The sequence below is a fragment of the Cyprinodon tularosa genome, unplaced genomic scaffold, assembly GCF_016077235.1.
Source record: "Cyprinodon tularosa strain WSP-4 unplaced genomic scaffold, ASM1607723v1 ctg585, whole genome shotgun sequence".
Classification (NCBI taxonomy): domain Eukaryota; kingdom Metazoa; phylum Chordata; class Actinopteri; order Cyprinodontiformes; family Cyprinodontidae; genus Cyprinodon; species Cyprinodon tularosa.
In genome coordinates, this window is record NW_024039324.1 from 353,034 (window position 1) to 376,885 (window position 23,852).

At 39.4% G+C, this 23,852-nt stretch overlaps 1 protein-coding gene across 1 annotated transcript in view; it reads left to right on the forward strand.

The window, feature by feature from the left end:
- trabd2b (TraB domain containing 2B) overlaps positions 1-5,694 on the forward strand; it is a 104,422-nt gene extending 98,728 nt beyond the window's left edge. The window contains exon 7 of the mRNA XM_038306568.1: positions 4,941-5,694. Within this exon, the coding sequence (XP_038162496.1) occupies positions 4,941-5,154 (214 nt within the window). The 3' untranslated portion in view covers positions 5,155-5,694. The remainder of the gene's footprint in view (positions 1-4,940) is intronic.
- The last annotated feature ends 18,158 nt before the right edge of the window (positions 5,695-23,852 follow it).

A 23,852-nucleotide genomic window follows, 5' to 3' on the forward strand; every position in this document is an offset into this window, starting at 1 on the left:
TGATACGAACAGAGAGAAAATAGGACCAAGTGATAACGACGTGTGACTTTTTCCACTACAACGTTTTTGGGATGCAAAAATATCACTCTTTTGAACACATAATGTTTTGGGAAGAGAAACGTTTTATTTCGCTGGGTCTAGCAAACCTGCCGGACTACTTTTGGCTTGACCAAAACTGGACGAGAACTCTGCTCACAGGACGCTGCCAGGGGTAAGTCAGTGTGATTGCATGACACTGGTGATGGGGATGCCATACAGATTCATGTCAAAAATACCGAACTATCCCTTTAAGTACAATAAGGAGAAAGTAAAGAATCTGTGTTCATAAAAGCAGCAGCTGTCAGTGGGTTTTGAGATGATGTAGGTTGCTTCTTTAGATCAAAATCGCTTTTAACTGACATGAAGTCTTTGTTCCAGCACATTACCAACAAATCACAGAAACATTTAGCCTTTTTCTTCTGTGAGCACATTTTTTTAGAGAAAGTCCTACCTTTTCATAAGGGTCTCTGCACCATCATGTCTCCTCTCAGTGTGTCCAAGGCTTGCTGAACACCTGCCCACATTACAGCTGCTCAACCAATCAGCACACATGATGTTTGTGCATCTCCCTGCTCTGCCTTCTGTAAAAATGTCCCATTGCAGTATGAGAGAGAGAGCGCTTAGATTGCAAATAATGTAAAGGCATTACCAATATAAGAAAGGAATTTAGTTAGATTACTCTTTCAAGTAAAATGCTGTTAATATGTAACACAGTAACTTTCAAAACTGACAAAGGTATTGAAGTATTTACAGCATTTTATATAAATGCCTTACTCCTTGTCACATTCATGTGTTTGTCTGTAGTATGAGTCATCCTGTTGATTACTGATGAGTGGAGCAATGGTAAAAAATATATATTTCATGCACTTTGATTTAGAATTAAGAGGGCTTATGAACATTTGCTTATATGACAGGTCCTCGTGTAGAGTTATGAATCAAAGCATGTCACATAAGAGAATAGAGGAAAAACATGGTCTGGTTACCAGTTTCAGGGGAGGCCCTAGTTAAAAAAAGTCAGAGCTTCAAAACCCTTAAAGTTTCCTATCATACCTTTTCTGCAGTAAAACAATTTTTCAATGAATCTCGTCGGGTGAGAGTGCTCAGGTTGTGAGCAGCTGTGGTATCATAACCCCTCCATTGTGAACCTCTGTGTACTGTAGCTCCTGGCTCTTCAGGTTAAATAAAAGCTGAAGGTGGGGAGCGGACTGAACTTTTCCTTGTGCTTCGGCCCTTTCATACAGGTCACATTACACGCAGCCCTGCACTTGGAAACTTATTAAAGTCGTCTATATGGGAAATTTTAGCATTGGCTTGGAGGAGGATGATTGTCCAAATGCATTTGCATAGTTGCAGCCAGAGGAAGCAATACAACTAGTATAATACGACATCCTTTGCCATTTGCTATATTCAGAGTAAAGTTTATGCCATTGTAAAATGAACAAGGTACCTTTAGTTTGAAACATCATGTGAAACAACTGCTACCACCATGTTACTGTGGCAGACTATTTTTGTTAAGGGTTTTGTTCTTGTCAAACAAGAGCATTTTAAAATTGTAGGAATGTATGTTTGATTATTTGATTCGTTTTAAGTGAAAGTATTTATTAGCTTCATATCTGTAGCCATGCACTTTGTGTACACTTGATAATACTTGTAATTTCTGCCACTTCTTTGTGTATGTATCAATTTTTGTAGGTGCCCGGATCATATGAATATTCATATGAGATTCATATGGGAATTAAATTACATCTGTGTTCTAAAAACAGCTTCTAACAAAAACTAAAATTAACTACAACTACAAAGATTATGCTGAAGATCAGTCCAATTCTGCAAGTATTAGATTTTATTTGTTTTATTCAGACATTTCAGTTATAGAGCTGTAATAATAATAATACACAAAAATTTTTATATCTTTGCTTAATGTTAATATACCTTTAGATTTTCTTACCAGCCCATTCCTAGGCAAGAAAATTGACGTCTGAGCAGAACATATGATGCAATCTGGCTTTCAGTCCCCCACCTCACCCATCTGTGGGGCCAGTTTTGCTTGCCTATAAAATGTACACATGGGTCAGGGACTGCACTGCACTTTTTCCCAAGTTTTTTATTTTATTTATTTTTTATAAGATCATGACATTTGCATGCAAAGTGATGTACACATGTTTCAGGCCGTTTAATGGACTCTGGTCCATTAACACAAGTTATTATTCACAAAAACAAATCTACAACATCAGCAAAAAAATAAATAGTTTCATGCTTTTTTATGAACAGCATAAACCTTTAAAGAAGAATTTTATAATATCAATTCTATCAAAAATTGAACTTTATTGAATAGTATAGGCACAAACTTAGGTGGTTGAGGCTATGAGAATATTGTGGTAACTTTCTGCAGCAATGTTTCTATGCTTTAATAACCTCATAACCTGATTGAAATGTTTCAGATTACACATTTTTTACAGGATGTAAAAGAACTAAGGGGATCAAATATGGGTTAGGCTATGCAAAAGCTAAATACATTTGGTCTTAAAATGAAAGTTTAGACGTTTTTTTGGTGTGTGGTTCAGTTATAAAAAGCAATACCTTAACTCCAACAACCAGTTGTCTGAAAACCAGATTGTTACTCTAGTTAATTAGCTTAATATGTTCAGCTCTGCAATAGTTAGTCTACAGTGTTATAGATATTTCATTTAGTAAATGGCTTTCTATGAATAATAATAAATATTCAAGGTCATTTTTTTTTTTTTTTTTTAAGATGGCAGAAAGTGAAATACAGTATTACCATTCTTATTACTTGATAGCTGGAAACTGCATTTGGGATTTTTTAAACTGAGACAATTCTGAAGCCGGTGTATTATGACACATAGCTGCCTCCACAGAGCCTGGATAAAAAATAAAAAAAAGAAAATACTTTAATGTTTATCTTTTTAATGTTTCTTGTAATAGTGACCCATATTATAAACGCAGCTGACAGGAAGTGGAGTTAAGAGAGAGAGAAGATATGTGGCAAAGGACCAGGACAGTCTGTCAAGGATTAAACCTCCATAAATTAGTCGTTCACTTTACCCCATACCACCACAATGCCCCAAGCACACTTTTAAATAGGATGACTATATTGGATTTATTACTAAAAATAATATTACCTATACGAAAACTTTACACTGTGTGCAGAATTATTAGGCAAATGAGTATGTCGACCACATAGTCCTTTTCATACATGTTGTCCTACTCCAAGCTGTATAGGCTTGAAAGCCAACTACCAATTAAGTAAATCAGGTGGTGTGCATCTCTGCAATAAGAAGGGGTGTGGCCCTAATGACATCAACACTCTATATAAGCCATGCTTAATTATTAGGCAGCTTCCTTTCCTTTGGCAAAATGGGTCAGAAAAGAGATTTGACAGACTCTGAAAAGTCAAAAATTGTCAGATGTCTTTCAGAGGGGTGCAGCAGTTTGAAAATTGCCAAGCTTTTGAAGTGGGATCATCACACAATCAAGCGGTTCATGGCAAACAGCCAACAGAGGCGCCATAAGCATGTTGAAAAAAGAGGATGCAAAATAACTCCCCATGCATTGAGAAGGATCAAGAGTGAAGCTGCCAGGAAGCCATTAGCCACCAGTTGTGTTATATTTCAGAGCTGCAACATGTCTGGAGTGCCGAGAAGCACAAGGTCATCACAAGCCGAAAAAAGGCCACCCTTGAACAAAACACACAAGACAAAACGTCAAGATTGGGCCAAGAAATATCTGAACACTGATTTCTCCAAGATGTTTTGGTCTGATGAAATGAGAGTGAGTCTTGATGGGCATCAGGCTGGATCAGTAAAGGGCAGCAACTTCCTTATCGACTCAGACACCAGCAAGGTGGAGGTGGGGTACTGGTATGGCCTGGTATCATCAAAGATGAGCTTGTGGGACCTTTTCGGGTTGATGATGGAGTCAAGATCAACTCCCAGACCTTCTGGCAGTTTCTGGAAGATGCCTTCTTCAAACAGCGGTACAAGAAGAAGTCGGCATCATTCAAGAGAAACATGATATTAATGCAGGACAATGCTCGGTCGCAAACATCAAAATACACCACAGCGTGGCTGGCCAGAAGAAGTCTAAAAGGAGAAAAAATAATGACATGGTCCCCTTCACCTGATCTGAACCCCATCGAGAACCTGTGGTCCTTCATGACATGTAAGATCTACAGGGAGGGAAAACAGTACACCTCTCTGAACACAGTCTGGGAGGCTGTGGTGGCTGCTGCACGCAATGTGGATCGCAAACAGATCAAGACACTGACAGAATCTATGGATGGAAGGCTTTTGAGCGTCATGGTGAAGAAAGGTGGCTATATATGGTCACCGATTTGTTTTGTTTTTGAATGTTGCAAATGTTGAATTATTTCTGAATTTTGAGTTGTTATATTGGTTTACCTGGTGAAAAAATACAAGTGAGATGGGTAGAAATTTAGTTTTTTATTACGTTGCCTAATAATTGTCTACAGTAATATTTACCTGCACACACAGACATCCTCATAAAATGACCAAATCTTAAAAAAAAAAACACATCAACTTCCAAAAATATGAAACTTTGATATTAAGGTGTATTTTGGGTTGATTGAGAACACGATTGTGGCCCAATAATAAAAATAATCCTCAAAAATACAACTTGCCTAATAATTCTGCACACAGTGTATAGACAGCACAAAAAAAACTCTGTCTTTTCAAACATTTACTAAATGTTTGTTATAATACAGACAACAGCCCATTGTAGTTGCACATGTACATCATTAAGTGGTATATTTTTTGTAAAACTCCAAAAGATTAACCATTATTTTATATTTATTTTTGGCAAGAAATGTAAAAAACAAATCTTTAAACAAATGACTTAATGAGCTGTTTCTTTTATCCTTCCACCAGCACACCACCACCTAATGTGAGGATAATCAACGGGTATATAACGGTGGAGCCTCCGCTCACCCGTCAAGAACAGCAGAGGCAGTTGGATGTCTACTCTACAGAGCAACACGCTGACAAAGAGCACAACTTCAGTACAGCCCCGCTGGCTCACACGTCACTCACCCTGTCTTGTATTTTAGCCTGGTTTTTATCACACATGCTACTCACCTCCTGACCATAAAACAGTTATCTCACAGACAGACAATCAAGAAACCACTACATCCATAGCGGAGCAGACAAATGTACCTGATAAAGGCAAACAAGGATGGTCATCATCAGCAAGTAAAGACAAGAGATGAAGAGAAGTTCCAGCCTGGTCTTCAGAGAGCCTTCACCACAGTGATCAACGTCCAATACAAGGAAAGAAGTTGTTAATGATGTCACAATCAATGAATGGACCGTAGAAAATGTCTACAAGCCTCTTGAACTATTTGAATAATAAATAGAAGGGTGAACTAACTTAAAGAATTGGAATATTAAAGCTAATAAAATTGTAATATTGAGTAGAAATTATTTACTTTAACAATGAGATCTGAACAGATCAGAGACAGTTGCAGCGCTGTGCTGAATAACTTCATTGCATACAGTGGTGTGCATGAGGGATCGCTTTGTAAATTGTGAATGTGTTTATACAGAAAAATTGCATTGTATTTATTAATTCTTAAAAGCAGAGTATATTTTCTTGGTATTTCATAAATAGAAAACAAAACACTAATGAAGTGTGGGCTCTTCTTTACAGTGGATGTACAAATTGTGAATGGAAATTTTTATATAAAAGAATACATAAAAGCCTGTTTCACAAATGGGATCCTAACAAAAGCAAACATGCCTCCTGATTGATTTCTAAATATATTATATTTTTTTAAGATACAAGAAAATGATCACTACAGATTTCTGAAGCTTCAGGCTTTTTTTTTTGTTTTGTTTTTTTCAGGATACAGAAAATACTCTTTGTCTAGTGATTTGGATATAGTTCATTAGTGCAAAAAGATTAACCAAAGAGAGACTGAGAGCTATTAGCCTATTCAAATTGAAAAGGAAAACTTGTGGAAAAGTTGGTCACGGTCTGCCCTCTGCTGGTTAGGGTTGAGACAAATATTGACATTTGAAACATTTTTTGGTTTGTTTTTGATACCTGCAAAGGCATCAGAAATAACTGGGGGCTATTAATAAAAAAAAAAAACAATAAAATCGTACTTTCCTTGAAAAGTAGCATAGAGTTTTAGTTCTATCAGGTTATAAACATATCATATAGAGTTATAAAGATATCGACTGACAGAACATCAAACAGTGTGAAATATTGTTCAGTGGTGTTGACAAAAAAAGTCTGAGTCTTATTTAACAAGAAATTAAGATTTTGTGTTTCTTCGTTCAAGCCAACATTTATTAAACCTTGCAAGGGAAAACAGATAGAATTGTTGCCAATGTTCCTGCCTGTTCTGGTCAAACAGGATTTCACTAACTACTTAAAGCCTGCATACATTAACATACAATTAATCAACAAGTTACAGATGGTGGACAAAAACAGTAAAATATTAAATAAAGCTTGAGAGTTAGGAGTCTAAACTGTGATTGGAAAATATACCTTCTGTTCTATTGTCTTCGGTTCTGTATAAAACATCTCCTCCAACCCAGACACTGCGGAGCCTTGCAGGTGTGAGACAGCCTGAGTGAATACTTTTATAAAGTAAGTAAATGAAAATGAGCACTCATATCAAAATATTATGAAGGGATTTGATATGAAATTGGTTTTCCTGACTACAATGGTTTAAAAAGTTATACTTGGTTCAACATCTTATTTTATACTGAAAAGTGTGGGAGGCATTTGCATTCAGATCCTGCTACTTAATAAAATCTTTTTCAGCCTTATAGGATCCACATCTAATAATGCACTTTTATCTGTGAAGACACACAGGTGGATCCTTGTCAGTAACACTGAACCTGTCTGTCATTCAATCATGCAGTCATCTGTAAAAGGCACCAAGGATTTTAGGGAGAACACAAGTGTTTTTAAAAGCAGGTAGGAGTATAAAATAATATGTGATGCTTTAAATAGGAAGAAGAATATTTTCTTCTTTAAAGATATTTTAGGATAAGATATGCAATTTATATAGTAAGTATACTTGACAAATGCAATGAATATTGTGTGAATACTTTTATTTCTGTACTTGAAATAGAAATTAAAACTACGAATAATAAAATGTTACTGTAGGAAGATCTAAGAAGTTTACAGATAACATGACACAACTGCAAAGCCTCTGGGATTTGGATAAAAAGAGAATGACTGCAGGATGTCAGTTTGGGAGGGTTTGTTTTTGCATCAAACTGGAACTCAGGAGCAGCATGGTGAGTTAGATGAATAATGACGGGATGGCGGGAGAACAAGGGCCAATGGTGAACTTAAATATTGTGTGGAGGATAATGAGGAACAGCTGAGGAGAAGTGAACTCGGGTGGCTTAGGGTGTGTCCGAATGTCCGCCCTGATCACTATATAGTGGTTACGCCATTTTGAATGAGTGGATGAAAAGTAGTGGACTCGAAATTTCCCGCAATTTAGGTAGAAAATTTGCAATCATCCTAGCTTATTAGACAAGCAGAAATATCCCAGAATGCTTTGCAAGAGCTATTCTGGCAAAGTATCATGGGATTTTATGTGACGGCAACAAATAACAAAGATGGCGCAATCAGCCTGCAGGGAGGCGGAGTTGTGTGACCAACACGGAGGGAAAAGTAGTGATCATCAATCCGAACAGTAAGTGAACTGAGTTCACTATAAAGCCCACTATATAGTCCCTTTTTATATAGTGATGGAGGGATTTAGGGGTTAGGGCGGCCTTAGTTTCAATAACCTCAGAACTCAGATGTAATGATTAACGGTAGCAGCCAATCAAAATGGCCCTTCCCAGTCAAACGCCAGCCGAATGGCAGCCAGTGGCCGCCTTTCACAGTTGCCTTTTGTATGTTTGCATCTGTCTCCTTGAACCCCAGTCGGCCTCAGCAGATGGCCGCTCACACTGAGCCTGGCTTCTTCCTGTTAAAAGGGAGTTTTGTCATGATCTGGCCTGTTTGCTCTCCCTTAATTAGTCATTCCTTTCACCTGTGATTTTTCGCTCCCTGCCTCAATTATAATTTATTCCTCTCACCTGTTTCCTCTGGTTTATATTCAGTTCAGCCTGAGCATTCAGTGCCAGATCATTACTTGTCTTTCTGTTAGCCTGTCTGTTAGTTTTGTTCCTTGGTTTGTGTCCTGTGTTTGTCTCGTCTCCTGATCGTCCACTGTTCCTCCCCCGCGGAGTCCTCTGGGTTTTTTGGCTCTATATGTGGGGAGGTTCAGTTTTTATCCAGTAAGCCTGGCTCCAGGGAGGAGACCAGTTTAAAGTCCTGCATCAAGTTCTGGTTCCACGTCCTGTCTTGGCTACCCTCTTCCACTGAGCCTGCCTGTCTGCACCTGATCCTGTCTGCTCCTGTGCGTGACCACCTGGTCATGCTTCTGGTCCCTCCTGGGAGCCTGTGGATGCCTGGAAGTCTGGATCCTGCCACCTGTTTCTGTTCCTGCCTGATCTGGATCCTGCCTGTTCTGTCTGTTCCTGTCTGTTCTGGATCCCTGACCAGGATCGGCTTCAAGCATGACCTCTGGTACTGCAGCACTGGTGACATTCGTGGTCTGGACTGTTAAACCAGAGTGTCTGCCCCCCCGCCTGCAGTGTCCGCGAGCCACAGCTCCACTTTAGTTTTTGTTTAATAAACGTTTGAACAAAAAAAAAATAAAACACAACACGGGCTTCTGACATCGGGAGACACAGACCCAAAACACAGAGTCTCCCGCATGCCAGAACTGGGACGAAAAACTAATCCGAAAAGAAAAACCAACCTCATCCTACTGACTCTCCTTGAATACTGGGTCCTTCTGTCCGCGTTCCATGACAAGTTTTTCCTCTCCACTGTCGCTACAAGCATGCTTGAGTCAATGAATTGATTCAGTCAACTGGTTTTACTTAGAAAACTTTGAATCAATCTGACTGGATGATCTGGTGAACTGTAAAGTGCCTTGAGATGACATAGTTGTCAGTTGGAGCTATAAAAATAAACTGAAGTGAAATTGCATTGAAAGGACCAGCTTTGCATAAGTTACAACCATAATGACTTTTTTACGAGCTGTTCTGCACATGAAAGCATTTAACTAATTATTTCTCTAAATACATATAGTGCCGAGACATCTGACTTCACCCTACATACATAATAAAGAACAGCAACAAACAGCTATAGTAGGAACGTTTAACTGCTGCATCCTTAATTTGACAAACCGGGTCTTCTGTACATTCTTTTTCCTGTTTGGTGTGATTGCAATCGGTCTCCGCCAGTCACGTGACTTTTGTTGCTAAGACGCCATTTTAGTTGGAAAAGGTGTAGTGTAAACAACCGCAGCATAGCTAAACGAAGGACTAAAGGCCTGTTTACATAGCAGCCTGTCCAAGATAAGTCATTACAGTTAACATAAGCCTGAAAACAGGGGCGGATTTAGGAAAGTCGGTCTCCGCCAGTCACGTGACATTTGTTGCTAAGACGCCATTTTAAGTGGAAAAGGCATAGTGTACCGCGCCCGAGGTAAACAATTGATGTCACTTGGCGGAGACCAATTGCGGGTCTTGATCTGGACTGACCGGAGCGGAGCAAAAAAATAGCTCAGTTCCATATTTTGACGGTGAAGGACGGAGAAGACTTACGTGGACAGAGACGTGCGGAGGAGTAGCGGAGGATGTGGAACAGATGTCATTGATTTACATGACAGACAAGTACTCCGCACAACGTACGTGAGCGGAGTGGAGCGCTGACGGAGTATGTGGAATCTGGGGGTAAAGAAAGACAAATACACGTCCGGCTGGATGCGGCGCCGGACGCCAGACAGTGCAATGAAAATCCGGACTGTCCGCCCTAAAGCTGGACATCTGGCCACCCTACTTCCAACTCCTGTTCTTTCCCACTCGCCATACCGACACAATTCTCCACAACAACTGATTTTTTCTGCTACGTTCAGCTACGCTGCTTCGCTTCTTCTTCTTTTTGTTTTGTACTGGTGGTTGGCTTTGGTCGCAGTACCGCCACCTTCTGCTCGGGAGTGTAAACGCTTCGCCTATGAGAAAAAGGAGCAGCGCATGAACCGAACGAAACACACGCGAATCAAACCGAGACAGTCGAACCGAACGGTTCGGACGGTTTTCATAAACTGTTCCATCCCTAATAAATATATATATATGTATATATATATATATATATATATATATATATATATATATATATATATATATATATATATATATATATATATATATACACTATATTGCCAAAAGTATTTGCTCACCTGCCTTGACTCACATATGAGCTTAAGTGACATCCCGTTCCTAATCCATAGGGTTCAATATGACGTCGGTCCACCCTTTGCAGCTAGAACAGCTTCAACTCTTCTGGGAAGGCTGTCCACAAGGTTTAGGAGTGTGTTTATGGGAATTTTTGACCATTCTTCCAGAAGCGCATTTGTGAGGTTGCACACTGATGTTGGACGAGAAGGCCTGGCTCTCAGTCTCCGCTCTAATTCATCCCAAAGGTGTTCTATCGGGTTGAGGTCAGGACTCTGTGCAGGCCAGTCAAGTTCATCCACACCAGACTCTGTCATCCATGTCTTTATGGACCTTGCTTTGTGCACTGGTGCACAGTCATGTTGGAAGAGGAAGGGGCCAGCTCCAAACTGTTCCCACAAAGTTGGGAGCATGGAATTGTCCAAAATGTCTTGGGATGCTGAAGCATTCAGAGTTCCTTTCACTGGAACTAAGGGGCCAAGCCCAGCTCCTGAAAAACAACCCCACACCATAATCCCCCCTCCAACAAACTTTACACTTGGCACAATGCAGTCAGACAAGTACCGTTCTCCTGGCAACCGCCAAACCCAGACCCGTCCATCAGATTGCCAGATGGAGAAGCGCGATTCGTCACTCCAGAGAACGCGTCTCCACTGCTCTAGAGTCCAGTGGCGGCGTGCTTTACACCACTGCATCTGACGCTTTGCATTGCACTTGGTGATGTATGGCTTGGATGCAGCTGCTCGACCATGGAAACCCATTCCGTGAAGCTCTCTGCACACTGTTCTTGAGCTAATCTGAAGGCCACATGAAGTTTGGAGGTCTGTAGTGATCGACTCTGCAGAAAGTTGGCGACCTCTTCGCACTATGCGCGTCAGCATCCGCTGACCCCGCTCCGTCAGTTTACGTGGCCTACCACTTCGTGGCTGAGTTGCTGTCGTTCCCAAACACTTCCATTTTCTTATAATACAGCTGACAGTTGACTGTGGAATATTTAGGAGCGAGGAAATTTCACGACTGGATTTGTTGCACAGGTGGCATCCTATCACAGTTCCACGCTGGAATTCACTGAGCTCCTGAGAGCGACCCATTCTTTCACAAATGTTTGTAAAAACAGTCTGCATGCCTGGGTGCTTGAATTTATACACCTGTGGCCATGGAAGTGATTGGAACACCTGATTCCAATAATTTGGATGGGTGAGCAAATACTTTTGGCAATATAGTGTATATATATATATATATTACCTCAATTGTGATGAACCTAACTCATTGCATTAATGGATTTAAACTGAAGACTAAACGTTCTGCTTTTTCAATGTGGACACAACAACAGTTATTTTCTGTGGAACAGAGTCTTTTAAAAGCTGAATAGTTATTTCATCTGTGTTGAATGAAATTGATCCCACTTATCGAAGTGAAAGCTTTGGTCTTAAAGGGGAACAGCGTTTTTTTTTTTTTTTTTTTTACATTGGCCCCTTGATTTGACATTATTACATCATGTTTTACTCATCCATATGAGTTTTGTGTCATTTGGAGCTGTTCTGAAGACATTAGGTTTTGTTATATCCAAGTAACATCTTCCTATGGGCAACGACTGTAAGGCACAAACTAAACTGCTCAGAATTTATTCTTTATGGTACGCCTGCCTTAATAACATGTCGGCGAATCACTGTCCCCCAGACATCCGCGGTTATATTTTTTATATTTATATCTTTTAAAAACAAAGCGGTGCATGTATGACGTCATCCTCGCGCCAGACTGGAGTTGTGACAGGCAGCCCGGGCAACAGCCGGCTACGCTCTACCCCTTCTATTCATTCTAGCTAATCTGAATCGTTCAATTCCATCTCGAGAGCGTGATCATCTGTGGTAGCAGCACTAGACATCTTCCAGGCATGTGAGTAAAACTAGCAGAAGTTCAGCGGACAAGATGAATGAACGGTAGCCGGCACGCACGGATGACGTCATACACACTCCGCTTTGCGGATGACGTCATAGACACTCCAGTTTGTTTTTAAAAATTATAAATATCATCATCATAATTATCATTATCTCCCTTTTATCTCCTCTTTCTTTCATCTTTTCTCCTTTTTTTCTGTTTTTCCTCTTCTGTTCTACTTACATTGCAGTGTCAATATAATCTGTAAATCTCCCTGCATAATTATAATAAAGCAATTTATATGCATGAAACAAGTGGAGCTATATGGCAATTGCCATACTGCTATACTGCTCTTTTTGGCATCAAGACAATTATTCTTATTGCCACATTGCCAGACAGGGAACTGTAAAAAACCTACAGCCAGGCTTGACTTATGTGGGCGGAGTTTATAGTCCCCGCCCACATAGTTTAGAATTCTGATCACATGACCCATGACATCATCACATACATGAGAATACTACCAAGCATTCCATTTCCGGAAGTCTCCTGTAGTGTGTGCATCTCTTGAGTTAACTCCTTGTAATTAGAAAAGTAAAGACTTTTCCACAGAACAAATCTGCCCAGTTATCAGAAAAAGAAGCTTTTAGTTTAAAAAAAAGCTTTGTGTTTTAATCCAACCAACAATTTTATTGTTTTCCTTAGGAGGCTGACTTGAATCAGCAACTAAGGCTGGAATTGACCAATTCGTCCTTTTTCATTTGCAAATCAGGTGAATTAAACGTTATAGCCGCCATGTCAACCATATCTAAATCAGGTAATACTATGGGAGTTACATCTGGTAGCACAGCTACAAACCCTTCTGGAAATGTGACTTGGGCTCAAGTTCTTACAAGTAAGAAAAAGCCAGAAAATGCTCCAAAAATAGCAGCGGGACCCACTTTGAGTCAAGTTTGTGCTTCTAAGCCATTGCAACCAGCCCCAGCTCGTGTTGAGGGACCAGCTAAAGCTGCAAAGCCTGAAAATCCAGGAAGAAATCCACTTTTACAACTTCAAAGTGAGAAAGCTGTTCATGGAGGACATGGAGCTGACAAAAAGACCGGACGTAATATGATTTCTAAGATTGAGTTTCACAGAGCCTTAAGCTCCAGAGACTGGTTGATCACAGAACTTCAACATCAAAACAGGAGTTTAGCCCAACATATCAATGATCTCACTGCTGAGCTCAACAAATTAGAGGAAGCTCGTCAACATACCAATGAGAAAGCTAGGCAGCTGGAGTCTGAGCTAACTCCCAAAAGGAAAAAGGGTCAGAAGGCTGGGATCTGTTTAAGCTCAAAAGATTTGAGGATCATAGCTTCGCTACAAGAAATCATCAAGTTATCAGAAACAATTAAGAAAAATGTTGCTGTGTCTTTGGATGCAGGGTTTGGATATACCGATGAGAAAGCTAGGCAGCTGGAGTCGGAGCTAACTGCTGAAAGGAAAAAGGTGCAGGAAGCAGAGACCTACTTATGCTCAAAAGATGAGATGATCACAGCACTGCAACAAGAAATCATCAAGTTATCAGAAACAACTAAGAAAAATGTTGTTGTGCCTCAGAAAATGGATGCAGGGTTTGGATATACCAATGAGAAAGCTAGGCAGCTGGAGTCGGAGCTAACTGCTGAAAAGAAAAAGGTGCAGGAAGCAGAGACCCACTTACGCTCAAAAGATGAGATGATCACAGCACTGGAACAAGAAAACCTCAAGTTATCAGAAACAATCCAAAGTATTGTTGCCTTGCCTCAGAAAATGGAGGCAGCGCATCAGAATACCCACGAAAAAACTAGGCAGCTGGAATCTGAGCTAACCGCTCAAAGAAAAAAGGCCCAGGAAAATGAAATCTACTTAAACTCTAAAGATGAGAAGATTGCAGTGCTTCAACAAGAAAATATTAAATTATTAGAAATCTGCCAGAGACAAGCTGCTGATCTTCACAACATGGAGGCAGTGTGTAAAAATGGCAACGAGAAAACCTGGCAGCTGGAGTCTGTGCTAAATGCTAATATGCAAAGGCTGCAGGAAGCTGGTTTCTGCATTAACTCTAAAGATCAGGAGATCGCCGCACTTCAACAAGAAAATGCTAAATTATCAAATTACTTGCAGAGACAAGCTGCTGATCTTCACAACATGGAGGTAGTGCTTAGAGATGCCAACGAAAAAGCCTGGCATCTGGAGATTGCGGCAACTGCTTTGAAGCAAAGGTTGCAGGAAGCTGCTATCTGCATAAGCTCAAAAGATAAGGAGATCGCAGCACTTAAACAAGAAAACATCAAATTATCAACAAACCAGAAGACGCATGCTGAGCACGAAACAATGCCAAAATATAACGACGAGGAAGCTAGAGAGCTGGAGTCCACGGTAACTGCTCTCAAGCAAAGTGTGGAGGAAGCTGAGATCTGCATGAGCTTAAAAGATGAGGAGATCGCAGCACTTAGTGAGAAGACTGAACTATCAGCTCAATGGTTAAGGAATGCTGAGCTCAAGTTAAGGTTCACAAGAGAGAGGGTAGCAACACTTCAAGAAGAAAACACCAAATTATTAGAACAAATTAAGAATCTCACTGTCTTGCCTCAGAAAACGGAGGCAGCTGTTCTTGCTGAGACGGCAAATGCAAAGGAGGCTGAGATCTGCTTAGCCCAACAAGTGCAGGAAACCAGTGAAATCAAGGCTGCAATGGAAAAAACGCAGAAAGATCTGGAGGAACAGCGGCAGCAGTTGGAGGAAGAAAAATCCCATTTTATGTCCAACCAACAACAAAGAGATGAGTGTGAGCAGCTGAAAAAGCAGTTGGAGTTACAGGAAGCTGAGTTAGAGCAGGGGAAAGCTTCTGCAAGAAAAGTCATGGATCTGGAAATTAGTCTGCTTGCTGAGAGAGCCAGAACAAAGGAGGCTGAGATCTGCTTAGCTGAGAAAGAGCAGGAAACCAATGACATAAAAGCTGTTTTGCTCAAGATGGAACAAGATGTGAAGAACCAAACACAGCTCTGGGCCCAGGAAAAGTCCAGTCTCCTGACAGAGCAGCAGAACACTCTTAGAGATATGGAAGCAGCTATGAAACACCTTCAGGAGGTTCTGCATTGTGAAAGGCAGCTGTGGCAAACAGAGAAGTCCTGCCTTCAAGAGACAGTGGCAAACGCTAAGAAGGCTCTGACAGAGATGGAGGAGGAGAAGAAAAGATCAACAGAGAGCCTTATGGAGGAGTTCAAAAATCTGCAACAGGAGATTGAAAGATCCCAAGAAAGAAAACCGAAAAAGAAATCTTTACGGAAAAGAATTTTCAACCTCTTTAAAAGCCATCAGTCAGAAAAATAATTTCTGCTAAACCTCAAGAAACTGAAAAAATATTTACTGAGCCCCAGATCTCAAACCTTTATCACCTACACGCTTTACAATTACCCCCCCAACACCCCCACCCCCCTTCCCTATAACCGTTACCCTTAACTTCCATAACCCTTCCTTTAACCCTTAACTCCCCAGACCCATTCACTAAATCCATAATCCAGTCCACAATATTTAGCCCTCACCCTCCATAAAACTCTATGGTTCCCTTTAAATAAAAAAGCACTGCCTCCATACCAGGGTCTTTTTCTGAGGTAGATTCCTACCTTGGTATTGATTAGATCCTGGTAAACAGAGTGGGGCTGCACGGTGGAGCAGTGGTCAGTGCTGTTCCCTTGTAGAAGGAGGAGACCTTTCTGCATGGAGCTGCCATACTCTCCCGTGCCTGTGTGGGTTCTCTCCGGGTGCTCCGGCTAGCCCACCCTTACTTTGTCTTCTTACGTCACACTCAAATGTTTTTACACAAAAAATATCTATTTATTATAAATACAAACATTTATTGATGATGAAAACAAAAATGTATTTTAAAAAATTCTAAAAAAAAATACAAAACACCTTTACGCATACCTCCATTACACTTCACATACCCACACACACCCACCCACCCACACACACACACACACATAATAATCCTGCCACAAGGGGCCCACAGTCCTAATGTGCTCCTGGTGCTGGTCCCAAGCCCAGATAAAAGGAGAGGGTTATGTCAAGAAGAGAATTTGGTTTCAGTTATCAAGATAATATTCATACTGGTGTAACATTTTTTTTTAACATCTTGAGGGAAAGAGTTGTCCTTTACATTAGTTTTATTTTTAGTAATCTCTCTAAAAATATTATAAAATTACACAAAAGGCTTCTAAACATTCCATATATGAATTTTCCAGTATAAATGATTGGGTAGCTGTTAATGAGTAAAGCCAAGTGCTGAATTACAAAGCAAGCTTAAATCAGACAGCAACCTGGCTTTCACTAAGTTATTTGAAGACATTTCAACATCTATCCAGGAGTCTTTAGCCGGGCATACACTGTGCGGGCTTCGTCGTACAATCTGAGTTCACAGCTCACGATATATGTGCAGCACGACCCTCTCATATGATCTACCTGCTCACACTGCATGACTAAAAAGCACGTTGGACTCAGCTCCGCAGTGACATGGAGCTGCTCTGACTAGTCTATCTGGAAGCCAAACAAATAAAAGGGGAATATGAAGGTCACCATAGTGAAAGGCGCTGCCTTAGCTAATCGTGCAATTTTGTGCTGAAAGCCCTAAAAAGAAAAGGCGGCGAAATGTTTGGGAAAAAGACATGACTGAGCAAACGTGGCTACTATGGTCTGTCAATTTTACAGACATAACTCCATTTCACTCATTGCATCCCTGCCATGTTTCTGTGTTTACAGAAGAATCCTTGTTTTCGCATGCACACTGAGCGATTCGCCCACGACGGTCGGGAGAAAATCAAACATGTTTGATTTTCACCTGACCTCACGATTCCTGATCGGGAGGTGGTTGTGAGAGGCTTATCGCCCCTCGTTACCCCCTGTACACTACCAACTCACGACACACGATGAAGCTGAAAGTCTACCCAATCGAAAGATTCTCGCACGACTGGAAAATCGCCCTGAAAATCATACAGTGTATGCCCGGCTTTAGACATTTTGGTCGGCTTGCAACAGAGCAATCAGTAGTTGGACTGCTAATGTATTTAAGTAGCATGAAGGTCCATCCTACTAGGATCATTCCAAGAACCATCCCTTGTTCTTCTGGGTGGCTAATTGGGCTGTGTCTGCCTAGGAATGTGCTTATATAAAAAGATAAATAAATAAATCTGCACGTTCTCTCAATGGTAGCTTTATCTCGTCTGTTCCTGTTTGGCTGCTTGTCCTTGCCTAAATAAAAGTAACGTTCCAGTGTCTGCTGCAATGTAGGCAGTTGAAGCAGGGGTGATAAAAAGCAGTTGCCCGTCTACTCTAGACAAGGATAAACATGTCCTTAATGTGTTCAAGGTTCTCAGATCCTCCTTCTGTTGTGAGCTCCAGACAGTTGACGTCATGAAGGGAAAACAGTTGTTCTAAAATGTTTATCTGGATAGATTTATGTCTTTGGTGAATATAAGTTGTGAATATAACTCACCTTGGGTTTGTGCAAACTGCTAAATGGGACAATTGTATTATCTAAGTCGAAATGTTGAACGAAAGGCGAAAAGGAGAGACAAGACAAAATACAATTATTCTCTAAGTCGTTCTTTCTTTCACATAGTGAGCTTTGCAATATAATTGAGTCTGTTGGTGAATGGACAATATAAATAGGCTCTGCCTTGCCTTGTTGGAAAAGCATGGTTATGACCTGTTCTCAGCATAGGAACTAGGACCCGTATGATATCTGGTTGTTCAATAGGTTTGCCTAAATAAAAGATTTAGATATGAATTACCAAGTTATTCCTGCAAAAAGGTCTGATGTTGATGGGGAAGGTAATGAAAAGTGTTTGGAGCATGCTCTGGTTCTGATGCCAGTTTGTTTCAGCCTTCATCCAGTCTCATGTAGAAGGGCTGGTCATATCACAGGCTATTTGCATTACAATAGGGACATTTAGGAAGGTAGAGTGAATACACAAACTTGAAGAGGGGAGGGGGGCTTGCAGGAAAACTGAAATTCTCTGGGTCTTCTAGTGTTAAACATCTCATGGAGCAGTCTTCTATGATCGTTGGATGATGAAAATAGAAATAGCCTAATCCAACAATGAACCCACTATGACGTGGCTGTGCCCCAAAACACGAAAGCATTATTTAGAGAAGCAGCCAAGAGGAACATTGTACAGGTGCTGGTCATAAAATTAGAATATCATGAAAAAGTAGATTGATTTCAGTAATTCCATTTAAAAAGTGAAACTTGTATATTATATTCATACATTACATACAAACTCATATTTCAGATGTTTATTTTGTTTAATTTTGATGATTACAAATGACAACAAATGAAAATCTCAAATTCATCATATCAGAAAATTAGAATATTACTGAAGACCAATAAAAACAAAGGATTTATAGAAATGTTGGCCAACTGAAAAGTATGAACATGAAAAGTATGAGCATGTACAGCACTCAGTATTTAGTTGGGCCTCCTTTGGCCTGTATTACTGCAGCAATGCGGCGTGGCATGGAGTCGATCAGTCTGTGGCACTGCTCAGGTGTTATGATAGCCCAGGTTGCTCTAATAGTGGCTTTTAGCTCTTCTGAATTGTTGGGTCTGGTGTATTGCATCTTCTTCTTCACAATACCCCATAGATTTTCTATGGGGTTAAGGTCAGGAGTGTTTGCTGGCCAATTAAGAACAGGGATACCATGGTCCTTCAACCAGGTACTGGTAGCTTTGGCACTGTGTGCAGGTGCCAAGTCCTGTTGGAAAATGAAATCTGCATCTCCAAAAAGTTGGTCAGCTGCAGGAAGCATGAAGTGCTCTAAAACTTCCTGGTATGTGGCTGCGTTGACCCTGGACCTCAGAAAACACAATGGACCAACACCAGCAGATGACATGGGACCCCAAACCATCACTGACTGTGGAAACTTTACACTGGACTTCAAGCAACGTGGATGAAGTGCCTCTCTTCTTTTCCTCCAGACTCTGGGACCTTGATTTCCAAAGGAAATGCAAAATTTACTTTCATCAGAGAACATGACTTTGGACCACTCACCAGCAGTCCAGTCCTGTTTCTCTTTAGACGCTTCTGACGCTGTCTGTGGTTCAAGAGTGGCTTGACACAAGGAATGCGACAGCAGAAACCCATGTCTTTCATACGTCTGTGTGTGGTGGTTCTTGAAGCACTCACTCCAGCTGCAGTCCACTCTTTGTGAATCTCCCCCACATTTTTGAATGGGTTTTGTTTCACAATCCTCTCCAGGGTGCGGTTATCTCTCTTGCTTGTACACTTTTTTCGACCACATCTTTTCCTTCCCTTCGCCTCTCTATTAATGTGCTTGGACACTGAGCTCTGTGAACAGCCAGCCTCTTTAGCGATGACCTTTTGTGTCTTGCCCTCCTTGTGCAAGGTGTCGATGGTCGTCTTTTGGACAACTGTCAAGTCAGCAGTCTTCCCCATGATTGTGTAGCCTATAGAACTAGACTGAAAGACCATTTAAAGGCTTTTGCAGGTGGTTTGAGTTAATTAGCTGATTAGAGTGTGGCACCAGGGGCCATCAATTTTGAACCTTTTCACAATATTCTAATTTTCTGATATGATGAATTTGAGATTTTCATTTGTCGTCATTTGTAATCATCAAAATTAAACAAAATAAACATCTGAAATATATGAGTTTGTATGTAATGTATGAATATAATATACAAGTTTCACTTTTTAAATGGAATTACTGAAATCAATCTACTTTTTCATGATATTCTAATTTTATGACCAGCACCTGTATTTATGAAGGAGCTGCAGGGTTTAACAGCTCATGGTGAAAGGATTTGGAGAACAATTAGTCATGTTCTCCACAAATCTGCACACACAAAGCTAAGCCTACCATAGTACTAATGGTTAAGTGTTTACCACTGGCTCTTCAACTCATTTAAATTTTGTTACATCACAACCACCCATTTAAATGCATTTTCCTCAAATCAGGGCTTCATTGACAAACATTAAAAATTTATATATATATGTGTGTGTGTGTGTGTGTATATCATATGTATGATTTAAGAGTGAGACTAAGATTTACCTTTGTCTCACACATCCAGTGCAACAAATGAATGAAATACATGTGTGTCTAAAATGAACCCAGTCCAGGTCTATTGATAGAGTAGATTTATGATGTTCAGTCAAGATGTGAAACTGAAAATTAATTTAACAATCTGTAGAAAACTGAGTTTAGGTAACAAATGTTCTTATAGTTAATTTACAATGATGTATAAGAGACATATATAAGAGACTCAGTCAATTCACACATTCTAAACAACAATTTAATTTATTATTAATTAAAATTTTCTATATATGATGAAAATTGAAAAAAACAGCAGCCATATTAATAACGGCTTAAATATCGCCTTTCTAATCTCTACATTAACAATTCAAACACACTTAGTCCATCATCACTGAAAACACCTGTCCCACAGCAACTCCTGTTGTAGTTATAATCTTCGCCAGTAGATGTCATTGTAGTCTAGAAATAACATTGCAGAAACAAGCAGCCACTAAGCTGGAGGCCTCGCGCACAGAGAAAGCTATAAACACCTAATTTGGAGGTTGTTTGGAGTTTTCTTTTTAAGCTTAGGTATTTGCAAAATACAGAATTAATTTTAAAGTTTTTTTTTTTCAACCATAAGACAATTGAAAATACATTATACATAAAAAAGTGTTATGAAATCTCATTAGAAAAAATAGAAAGAATTTAAAAAGGGGAATTAGAAAAGATTCATAGAATGTTATTTTTAGTTTGATATCTGCTTTATTTTTTTACTGTATTGTCAATTTACATTGCAATCTCAAATGCTTAGATTGTTGATAAATCATAACTTTTAACATGCATTTTTATATTGAAATATTAGACAATAATAAAAACAAGGATGTGCATACACGATAATATTGAATAAATATTACAGCCAAAATATGAATCAGTTTTCAAAAACCATCAATTAGTTTGAGTTGGTAAGTAATACTGCAAGACTTAATAAATTCTACTGGATTTCCTTTAGTAGAAAACTTTAATAAATGATATGAATAATGAAATTAACTGAACCGTGCTGTGTAGTGACTATTGTACTTTTTTAATATTGAAAGTGTACAAATATATTTCAAATTACTTTTAATGTTTAAAAGTATTTTGAAATATTTCTGTATGATAGGATTTAATTTAACTATTCATAACGTGCTTTAAGAAGATTTTTTTTGTGAATTAGAGCCTTAAAAACAGATTTAATTAAATATTTAACCTAATTGAAAATTTAATAATTCCAATAAACAAACATATATAAATAAACAAATATATATAAAATATATATAAAAAAAACATTTAAGCAGTTCTTGTAACCATTGTAATCCAGCAAGATAAATAAAAAGTTCAAACTATGTTATAGATTAAGCTTTGTTTTACCTTACAATGATAATGTTCAAATCCTATCGATATTGTTTTATTTAAATAATATCAAAATTCCAATATATTATGACTGATGCATTAACATTTAATGTCTCAGCAGAGGTTTTCTTTCTGTTAAACTGGAAAAAACAGGAGCAGAGTAACTTTTCTTTTATAGAGCAAACAGCCCCTAAAGCCAAGACAGGGCAATATTTACCTTAGCTAGAATACCATTTTCCCTGGGCTTTGGGGTGTTGTTTGAGGGAGCAGGGCCTTGACAGGGGGCTCTGAGGGCTGACCCTCCCTCCACTGGGGACACAACGCTGGCCGCATATAAATAAAAGATTACAGTGGAAAATCAATTTCTGAGTAAACTCATTAAAAATGCCCCTCACCTTAAATGATTCCCATTTCCTTGCATTCAACCTGTTAACGGCAAGCTGTTCCCGAGACCATCCACACTTACATCCCCACCACCTACCTTGTTCAACCCTTTCCCTCCCCTCCTGCCTCTCCTCCATCCTTCCTTTACCCTGTTGCTCCCCCATGGTAATTACTTGCACAAGTCGTTTTTGCCCTTTGATTTGCACCATTTCACAAATTAAGGTTAAGTTTGTTTAACCGTGGTGGATTTGCTAGTCATGTTGGAGCATATAATGTGGCAGGTCCTTGGTTTTTTCTGGTACACCCCAGACACGGGCAAGTCTAAAGACCCCATCCACCCACCTACCAAAGCACCTCCTTCTCCATATCCACTTCCATGGAGGGGGGTGGGGGGGTGGGGGGTGGGGGGAGTCTGTCACTCCAAGGTTAAGGCTTTGTGGGCCTTGCGAAACCTAATAGGGATCAAGCTTTAATTTCACTTTAAGGAGACCAGGAAGTTGTTTAAGATCACCTTTTTAAAAGGATTAGGAATTAAAATGCAATGTTTAGAGGCTTTCTAACTCACTAATCTTAACATCATAATAAAAGGAATACAAGAAATATAATAATGGAATATAACAATAAAATACATCTTCTAAACATAATGAAAAAACCTTTTAGCATCGAATTATAACTATAAATGCTATTACAAAAGTGTCAGCATTTTCTTTTATATATAAGCCAAAATATATAATCCCAACTAAAAATGTGTTCCTTCTTATGGAAATAAATAAATGTATAAAAGAAAGAAAAAAACAATAGGCACTCTGCTTTGGTCTAAGGTAGTATTAAATGGGCACTAAATTTATATAAAATTTCTAAACCCTTCAAGGAACTATATAAGAGTCCCTTTTTCCCTACAAGTGTTTCACATAAGAAGCCGGTGGATATTTCCATTTGGGGATAATTTTTCATTTCATAACAGGTCCTATAACACTTTGCTGGGATCATTAAAAGTAGGAAATTTTTCAGTTTCTGAAAAAAAAAAAAAAAAAAGGCGAATTTCTTACTAAAATCAGCAGTTAAACTTTTTATTTAGTATTAGAAAGTGGAAGAGAACTTTCAAAAAATAAAGCTGATTTTGCAATAAATTTTTGTGTGTGAATTTGGTGGCCCCCCTGCTGTTCTGAAGGGCATACACTGTGCGATTGAAATTATTGCAGTGTGTGCCCGGCCTAAGCTGCAGCCAATGTCCTGTCTGCATTGTCGTGATCTATGCAGGAAACTGCAACAAAAGTGGAACTTAGCTTTTCTTCACTATATTTCAAATAGGGTTTTCTTTATGTTTGGCTTTTATTACACTTCAAATTCCAGCTGTGCTTTAGCAAAGTTTAGTATCTACTTTTGAATTTTTATTTTTTATTTTGAATAATAAAAAAAGATTTTGGTTGGTTTGGTGTTGAATTTATTTTAACAAAATGAAGAAAGGGAATTGTTAAAAAATTGTGTAGCTGTATACATAGTTTGTCTGCCTGGCTTTGCATATGGTGTAAAGGACACAGTGATGAAAAATGCAAAGTAGCAGATGGAACAAGTGGCATAGCTTAAAACAGGATCAATACCTGATAAAGTGTCACTAGAGCCAAGGAGAGCATCGATTTCAGGTAGCTGTAGCTGTTAAGAGCATTTCAAGAGTGTGTTGGTTTGACTGTTGAGCTGCAGCATACACACTGATGACAGCAATATTCTCCAGAGGACTTTGCTATCACAGTCCCCACAACAAGTGTCGGTTCCCTTCTCTATTTCCTCTTAGTAAATCATGTCTATCAAAGCGCC